This window comes from Triticum dicoccoides, chromosome 1B (genome assembly GCF_002162155.2).
Source record: "Triticum dicoccoides isolate Atlit2015 ecotype Zavitan chromosome 1B, WEW_v2.0, whole genome shotgun sequence".
NCBI lineage: Eukaryota > Viridiplantae > Streptophyta > Magnoliopsida > Poales > Poaceae > Triticum > Triticum dicoccoides.
The window spans coordinates 667,670,017-667,679,751 of NC_041381.1; the positions used below are offsets into that span (position 1 = coordinate 667,670,017).

Here is a 9,735-nt window from a genome sequence, read left to right on the forward strand (position 1 = left end):
CTCTCACTGATGACTTAAGTAGATATGGGTATGTCTACTTGATGAAACACAAGTCTGAGACCTTTGAAAAGTTCAAGGAGTTTCACAATGAAGTAGAGAATCAACGTGACCGAAAGATAAAATTATTACGATCGGATCGTGGAGGAGAATATTTAAGTCACGAATTTGGTACACACTTAAGAAAATGTGGAATCGTTTCACAACTCACGCCGCCTGGAACACCTCAACGTAACGGTGTGTCCGAACGTAGTAATCGCACTCTATTAGATATGGTGCGATCTATGATGTCTCTTACCGATTTACCGCTATCATTTTGGGGATACGCTCTAGAGACAGCTACATTCACTTTAAATAGGGCACCGTCTAAATCCGTTGAGACGACACCGTATGAATTATGGTTTGGGAAGAAACCTAAGCTGTCGTTTCTAAAAGTTTGGGGATGTGATGCTTATGTCAAGAAACTTCAACCTGAAAAGCTCGAACCCAAGTCGGAAAAATGCGTCTTCATAGGATACCCCAAGGAAACCATTGGGTATACCTTCTACCTTAGATCCGAAGGCAAGATCTTTGTTGCCAAGAACGGATCCTTTCTGCAAAAAGAGTTTCTCTCGAAAGGAGTAAGTGGGAGGAAAGTAGAACTCGATGAAGTACTACCTCTTGAACCAGAAAGTAGTGCAGCTCAGGAAAATGTTCCTGTGGTGCCTACACCGACTGGAGAGGAAATTAATGATGATGATCAAGGTACTTCGGATCAAGTTGCTATTGAACTTCGTAGGTCCACGAGGACACGTTCCACACCAGAGTGGTATGGCAACCCTGTCCTGGAAATCATGTTGTTAGACAACGGTGAACCTTCGAACTATGAAGAAGCGATGGCGGGCCCAGATTCCAACAAATGGCTAGAAGCCATGCAATCCGAGATAGAATCCATGTATGAAAACAAAGTATGGACTTTGACTGACTTGCCCGATGATCGGCGAGCGATAGAGAACAAATGGATCTTTAAGAAGAAGACGGGCGCGGATGGTAATGTCACCATCTATAAAGCTCGACTTGTCGCTAAGGGTTATCGGCAAGTTCAAGGGGTTGACTATGATGAGACTTTCTCTCCCGTAGCGAAGCTTAAGTCCGTCCGAATCATGTTAGCAATTGCCGCATACTATGATTATGAGATATGGTAGATGGACGTCAAAACAACATTCCTTAACGGTTATCTTAAGGAAGAGCTGTATATGATGCAGCCGGAAGGTTTTGTTGATCCTAAGAATGCTAACAAAGTATGCAAGCTCCAGCGATCCATTTATGGGCTGGTGCAAGCATCTCGGAGTTGGAACATTCGCTTTGATGAGATGATCAAAGCGTTTGGGTTTATGCAGACTTATGGAGAAGCCTGCGTTTACAAGAAAGTGAGTGGGAGCTCTGTAGCATTTCTCATATTATATGTAGATGACATACTTTTGATGGGAAATGATATAGAATTCTTGGACAGCATTAAGGCCTACATGAATAAGTGTTTTTTAATGAAGGACCTTGGAGAAGCTGCTTACATATTAGGCATCAAAATCTATAGGGATAGATCGAGACGCCTCATAGGTCTTTCACAAAGCACATACCTTGATAAGATTTTGAAGAAGTTCAAAATGGATCAGTCCAAGAAAGGGTTCTTGCCTGTATTATAGGGTGTGAGATTGAGCTCGACTCAATGCCCGACCATGGCAAAAGATAAAGAAGAGATGAGTGTCATCCCCTATGCCTCAGCCATAGGATCTATTATGTATGCCATGCTGTGTACCAGACCTGATGTAAACCTTGCCGTAAGTTTGGTAGGAAGGTACCAAAGTAATTCCAGCAAGGAACACTGGACAGCGGTCAAGAATATCCTGAAGTACCTGAAAAGGACAAAGGACATGTTTCTCGTTTATGGAGGTGACGAAGAGCTCGTCGTAAAGGGTTACGTCGATGCTAGCTTCGACACAGATCTGGATGACTCTAAGTCACAAACCGGATACATGTATATGTTGAATCGTGGAGCAGTAAGCTGGTGCAGTTGCAAGCAGAGCGTCGTGGCGGGATCTACATGTGAAGCGGAGTACATGGCAGCCTCGGAGGCAGCGCATGAAGCAATATGGATGAAGGAGTTCATCACCGACCTAGGAGTCATACCCAATGCGTCGGGGCCGATCACTCTCTTCTGTGACAACACTGGAGTTATTGCCCTTGCCAAGGAGCCCAGGTTTCACAAGAAGACCAGGCACATCAAGCGTCGTTTCAACTCCATTCGTGAAAATTTTCAAGATGGAGACATAGATATTTGCAAAGTACATACGGATCTAAATGTCGCAGATCCGTTGACTAAACCTCTTCCACGAGCAAAACATGATCAACACCAGAACTCTATGGGTGTTCGATTCATCACAATGTAACTAGATTATTGACTCTAGTGCAAGTGGGAGACTGTTGGAAATATGCCCTAGAGGCAATAATAAAAGGATTATTATTATATTTCTTTGTTCATGATAGTCGTCTTTTATTCATGCTATAATTGTATTATCCGGAAATCGTAATACACGTGTGAATACTTAGACCACAACATGTCCCTAGTGAGCCTCTAGTTGACTAGCTCGTTGATCAACAGATAGTCATGGTTTCCTGACTATGGACATTGGATGTCGTTGGTAACGGGATCACATCATTAGGAGAATGATGTGATGGACAAGACCCAATCATAAGCATAGCACAAAGATCGTGTAGTTCGTTTGCTAGAGCTTTTCCAATGTCAAGTATCTTTTCCTTAGACCATGAGATCGTGTAACTCCCGGATACCGTAGGAGTGCTTTGGGTGTACCAAACATCACAACATAACTGGGTGACTATAAAGGTGCACTACAGGTATCTCCGAAAGTATCTGTTGGGTTGACACGGATCGAGACTGGGATTTGTCACTCCGTATAACGGAGAGGTATCACTAGGCCCACTCGGTAGTGCATCATCATAATGAGCTCAAAGTGACCAAGTGTCTGGTCATGGGATCATGCATTACGGTACGAGTAAAGTGACTTGCCGGCAACGAGATTGAACGAGGTATTGGGATACTGACGATCGAATCTCGGGCAAGTAACATACCGTCTGACAAAGGAAATAGTATACGGGGTTGCTTGAATCCTCGACATCGTGGTTCATCCGATGAGATCATCGAGGAGTATGTGGGAGCCAACATGGGTATCTAGATCCCGCTGTTGGTTATTGACTGGAGAGCCGTCTCGGTCATGTCTGCATGTCTCCCGAACCCGTAGGGTCTACACACTTAAGGTTCGGTGACGCTACGGTTGTATGAATATGAGTATGCAGCAAACCGAATGTTGTTCGGAGTCCCGAATGAGATCCCGGACATCACGAGGAGTTCCAAAATGGTCCGGACGTAAAGAATTATATATAGGAAGTGATGTTTCGGCCATCGGGAAAGTTTCGGGGTCACCCGGTATTGTACCGGGACCATCAGAAGGGTCCCGGGGGTCCACCGGGTGGGGCCACCTATCCCGGAGGGCCCCGTGGGCTGAAGTGGGAGGGGGACCAGCCCCTATTGGGCTGGTGCGCCCCCCCCCCCTAGGCCCCCCCTGCGCCTAGGGTTGAAAACCCTAGGGTGGGGGGCGCACCCCACTTGCCTTGGGGGGCACTCCACCCCCCTGGCCGCCGCCCCCCTTGGGAGATTGGATCTCCCAGGGCCGGCGCCCCCCCTGGGGGCCTATATAAAGGAGGGGGGAGGAAGGGCAGCCGCACCCTGAGTCTTGGCGCCTCCCTCCCCCTGCTACACCTCTTCCTCCTCCCGCAATTGCTTGGCGAAGCCCTGCGGAGTCCTGCTGCATCCACCACCACGTCGTTGTGCTGCTGGATCTTCATCAACCTTTCCTTCCCCCTTGCTGGATCAAGACGGATGAGACGTCATGCTGACCGTACGTGTGTTGAACGCGGAGGTGCCGTCCGTTCGGCGCTAGGATCTCCGGTGATAGGATCACGACGAGAACGACTACCTCAACCCCGTTCTCTTGAACGCTTCCGCACGCGATCTACAAAGTGGTATGTAGATGCATCTCTCCCTCTCGTTGCTAGATGAACTCCTAGATGGATCTTGGTGAACGTAGGAATAATTTTATTTTATGCAACGTTCCCCAACAATTCATGCCAAAACACGCCGAACCGCGTAGATATCACGCCGTTTTTGAACACATTTGGACTGGGCCAAAATCGGCACTTGAGGCGACGGCTGGATGCCCAAGCGCCCCAGCACCGAGTATACCGCCGGCTCACCCCGAGGCCGCTCTTTTTCGGCGCCCTGAGGGGCCGAACGGCTGGAGATGCTCTAACACTACAGCAGCATAGGAGTATTTCAGAATCAGAAGAAAATGAAAATCAAAAGCTGAGTAAGTAATCTTTCACACCCAATCAATCATCACTAATCGAATTCCAGAGTCTGCAAGATTTTACAAGCAAAGAAATAACAATAGATACCGATATCCCCACCATCAGGTCGACTCATGCTGTCAGTGAGAATGTTAGCATCATGCGCTGACCCCTACCAGCCAGCCAGCACATATGTGAACTTTCAGATCAAAGTCAACAGCAGCAAGCACATTTTGGCTTGTGTAGTGCTTCCTCCCCCTGTATGCTGTAGACTGTGACCTGGGAACTCTGGCAGTGACATGAGTACCATCTATTGCCCCAATGCAATCCTGAAAATGACATCACAAGCCTGTGTTAGTGCTCAAATTGAACAATACAAACATATCAAGCCATGAAAAGTGTATATTGTCAATGCTTACCTTGAAGTATGGATACCATATTGGGCTTCCGTGAATCTTGGGTGGAGTCTGACCAGATGGTCTTCTGGTCATCTCTCCTTTAAGCTCCCCAATAGCAAAAAACACTTGCTTGAAGTACCTAGAGATGGTCTCCATTAATCTCCTGAACGTGTTGTGAATGACCCTGAACCTCTGGTTATGGCCAACAACATGGAGGAATATGGCCACTTGCTCTTTGACACTGGTGTTGATGCTATCTTGTAACAGCCCCCTGCTCCTGAAGGTCTCGACAAGCCTGGCAAATGATGCTCTTTTCATTCTAAGCATCCACAAAGCCTCGACGTCATTGCAGTTGTAGATGTAGTTCAGATTTTGGATCCTCTCCTATTCCCGGGGAAACAATGGACCATAGCGGATCAAAGGTCTCCCAGCATGACGAACAACTCTCTGGTGCATGAACATGACCTATGCCTGAATCACACTAATCAGTGTTGCTGCCTGGATTATCAGCCTCATCCGTGCGTCCATAACCTAGTCGACATCGACGATTCGTTCAGTGGGAAATCGATCCTACACCTAGCTTAATGGCCTAACCACTAAGCTAACAAAGAGGGAAGGGGGTGCTGCTTACCGGCATCGGAGACGAGAACGACGTAGGGAGAGGCATGGCACAGACTAGTTCGACCAGACGGTGGCCAACAGCAAGGGGAGCACCAGATCCGCCGCAAACGCCGCCGCCACCTATAGCGCAGACATGAAATCGCAGCAGCCGCCGGTGATGAGGCAGTAGGGAAGAAAGGGAGGCAGTGGCTAGGGGTGAGCGAGTGAAAGGGGGGTGAGGCTAATTTGGCGCCGGGACAGCGCGCCAGATTTCCATCTCTCGCCATCCCCCTCGCCCTCGCCTCGCTCCCGTCCGTGCGACCTCGCGCCGCACTCAGCCTGGCTCGCGAGAAACTGTCGATCCCAGCGTTTCCAGCGAGCCAGGCTCTAGGCTGCTTTGAGAAGCATGTGATGCAGGTCCAACCAAAAATCCAGGCAACCAAACAGGCCTCTTCCTTCCCGCACGGGCCTGGTTGGGCTCGATGCGGGCAACCAAATACGCCCTAGGTTGAGTTTTTAACCCGGACAGCGGATGGACAAAAAAATGAGGCAGGAGCGGGGGGTCTTCCGTGTAGAGCCAAGGCATACTGATAATTCAAGATATCTTTGGATAAGATTTTGGCCGATAAATCGACCGATATGCCGGTAAAATGACAACGATTTATCCCTTATCAATCCCCAGCATAGCATATAGCATATAGCTGAATGACGCCGAGTAACCTTGTCGTCCAATACTACAGCAGCATAAGAGTATTTCAGAATCAGAAGAAAAAGAAAAAGAAACGAATTCCAGGTCTGCAAGATTTTACAAGCAAAGTAATAACAACAGCTGGCAATGCACAGTTTGTACACCCAGTTTTTTGGACTATGATGAAATCACTTTATTACCTCTACCACATCACTAATCCATACAGCAGACGAACAACAAAAAATTAAGTCATCCAGCAGACGAACTTCGATCTCCAAAAGTTTACAAGAAATGCACTTCCAAGATTTACCTATCTATGCACCTCAAGTTCACATTGTATACACTTTCTCATCATCTAGTCCACAGGGCCAACATCTTGTGATCGCCGATGCTCCAAAAGCAGGCAATATCTCATCTCACATCCCCTGTTCAGTTCAACACACACACAGACAAGGCTCCCTGCGCGCGCTCTACTGCCCCAGGATCCTCTTGACGCCGGACTTCTGGTCGGCGGTGAGCCTGGCGGGGAACTTGATGTCGAACTTGACCCGCAGGTTGCCCTTCCTGGAGGGGTCCTTGGGGATGGGCATGCCCTCGCCGCGCACCACCTCCTCGTACCCCGGGTGGATCACCGAGCTGATGGGCACCGTCAGGCTGCGCCCGTCCAGCGTCGTCAGGTGCACCGTGTAGCCCGTCAGGGCTTCGGCGAGGGGGATCTTCTGCGTCGCCACCAGGTCGTTGCCGTCCCGGGTGTACACCGGGTGCGGCTTCTCGTCGATGATGAAGACTAGGTCCGCCGCGATCATGTGGGGCTGCTCGTTGCCCTTCTCCGGGAAGGTGATCTTCGTGCCCTTCTTCCACCCCGGCTTCACGTCGATCGTCAGGATCTCCTCCACCGGGATCGTCTTCCTGCACATAGACGCAAAAGAGTAAAGTTTAGTATCTTATTTAGCACACAAATTCAGCGTCTTCTTCTTCTTCTTCTTCTTCTCAACACTTGCACAGATAACTGACACAGAATTACTGAACATGCTAAAATCTAAAGCTGGCTCAAGAATTCCTAAGAACAACTGTCCATGTCAACAACATACTACGACTGAACTGTTAGATGGAACAAAGAAGGGCATTCAATGCTAAAAATTGTGGTTTCAATAAATCAGGACCCAAGTAAATCTCAGGCATCAATTTCCAAAGACAAGATTGGCTGCGAGTTCTTAGGTGCAGTGTCTACTAAAGCAAATTTCACCAGTTTAACATAGTCCCACTTCGCTCCTGAATCTTCTTTAGCCAGAACAAAATCATTTGCGGCCACGATAAAACTGAATGCTACTACATAATTCAGAATGACCGTGCATGCTAAAAATCTACACTGGCTCAAGAATTCCTAAGAACCATTTAAGGAGCACATGGGTGAACTTTTAGATGGGACGAGAAAGGGCATTGCACTGCTAAAGAAATTTAGTTTTAATAAACCAGGAACAGTGGCTGGGAATCAATCAAACAGATCTGAGGCATCATTTTCTGAACAAAAGATTGGCAGCAAGTGGTTCATTGTGGTGTCTACTAAAACAAATCAGGCAGATCCAAGTGGTCAACTGCACATTTCTCAGGTTTATTATTAATCCTCTCAACACATGTATACCTCACACTGACACTAAACAATTCTGAATGACCGAGCACGCTAAAATCTAAAAGCCGGCTTAATAATTCATATTAGAACTGTCCAAATCAACACTCCTAGAGCTGAAATGTTAGATGGAACCCCAAAAGGGCATTGCAATACCCAGGTTCAATCCGGGCCAACTAAGACAATCTCCAATCTTGATCTAGGAATCTTACTTAATCAGCAGTAACAAATGAGCATATTATGCATAAACCAGAGGGAGGGGAGGGGAAGGAGAGGGCGCTCACCCGCTGGCATCGGCGATCTCCCTGGAGATCTTCATCTTCTTGGTGGTCCCCTTGTAGAGCTCCTCGAGGGAGCAGGGCAGCTTCCTCTCGATGGGCGCCGCCTTGACCGGCGCGCCGCCGCCGCCGCCGCTGCCGAACATCCCGGGGTACCCTTGGCCGCCGCCGCCGCCGAACGTCTGGGTGAAGGTGTGGTCGCCGCCGCCACCCATCCCGCCGAACATGGACGGCGAGAACCTGATGCCACCGGACGGCATGCCGTGGCCTCCGCCCCCCATGCCGCCCATGCCGCCGCCCATGCCCCCCATGCCGCCGAAGGGGCTGGAGGAGCCGAAGAACTCGGCGAAGATGTCCTCGGCGTTGCGCGGGTTGAAGCGGAACGCGGTGGGCCCGTCGGCGCCGGTGGAGAAGAAGGTGGCGCCCCCCGGCCCGCCCGCGCCGCCGCCGGCCCCCGGCGGCGGCACCTGGCCCTTGAGCCCCTCCTCGCCGTACTGGTCGTAGACCGCGCGCTTCTGCGAGTCGCTCAGCACCTGCGCGTCCGCCGTCCGAACGGAAGAGGGGAACAGGCACCGTGAGCATTGCTGCGGCGAGATCGACCGACGGACGGACGGAATCGGAAAAATGAAATCTTGAAGGATGGATGGATTACCTCGTACGCCTCTGAGATCTGCTTGAACTTGCTCTCGGCCTCCTTCTTGCTGGTGGGGTTCTTGTCGGGGTGCCACTTCATGGCGAGCTTGCGGTAGGCCTTCTTGAGGTCGTCGTCGCTGGCCGCCTTGTCCACGCCCAGGATCTTGTAGTAGTCCAGCCCCATGGCCGTCCTCTCGTCTCTTCTCTGTCAATCGATCGAGATCGCTCGCGTCGCGTGGGAATCTGCTGTGCGCTCGTCGCTCTGGTGTTGGTCTGGAGGCCGGAGGAGGGAGAGAAAAGGGGAGGGGAGAAGCGTCTGGAGAGGAGGGAAGGGTGTAGGTGGGATTGGAAAGAGGGGAGGGGATGGGTGTGGAAGGTTCCAGAAGCTCCGCGAGGGCGCGCGGGCTCTCCCGACCGGCCGCCACGGGAGACCTGCGCTGGCTGCGCTGGTCGTCGTGGGCCGGAATCAATCGCGGCAAACAGATGGGCCGTTGATTAGGACCTCGCTCCTCCGTGCTCGGCCCAGTATGCGTTTGCAGGCGACCAAGCGCGTGGCACCCTGTGGCTTCATCTCACAAAAAAAAAAAAAACCTGTTTTCGGCGGTAAATAACTAGTGATAATATCTTGATGCACGGCTCTTTGTGCCCTGTTTGGATTCCCGTTTTACCTTCAAATACACTTTTTTTGTAAATCTTATAGTAGTACAAACCAGGAAGGAGGCACTTGCCATGCTTCAACAGTACCGAGAAATAGATGCGCACAAGGATGTTGGCATGGAATTTGAATGGAAAATCATTTCGTGTTCAATACACGTATATATGTATGATACAGTTTTGCGCTTCAATGGATGCGTGCGTCACAGATACACGATAACCAGTGTGTACTAACGATTTGGCCACCATTGTTCAGTCGCATTTGCGTTTGCGCATTTTTTTTTACTTTGAAGACAAGAATCGCCTTTGTGCACAAGGTGTGTAATATGTAGTAGACTAGAAGCATACGCGCGCCTTGCTGCGCCGTTCTACTTTTCTGCCATTTATTTGTTTGATTGTTAATTCACAAATAGATTTCTTTCTTGCTGCTCTGTTTGCGGGTTGGGGGTTGTTGTTTAT

General features: G+C 49.7%; 1 protein-coding gene across 1 annotated transcript; it reads right to left on the reverse strand.

Annotated features, from left to right (window-relative positions):
* Positions 1–6,252: 6,252 nt before the first annotated feature.
* On the reverse strand, positions 6,253–8,987 carry LOC119349525 (protein psi1-like). Its single transcript, XM_037617567.1, has 3 exons — positions 8,642–8,987; positions 7,996–8,522; positions 6,253–6,993 (listed from the first exon to the last, which is right to left on the reverse strand). The coding sequence occupies exons 1-3, from the start codon at positions 8,804–8,806 to the stop codon at positions 6,555–6,557; spliced, it is 1,131 nt and encodes a 376-aa protein (XP_037473464.1). The 5' UTR covers positions 8,807–8,987; the 3' UTR covers positions 6,253–6,554.
* Between the last annotated feature and the right edge of the window lie 748 nt (positions 8,988–9,735).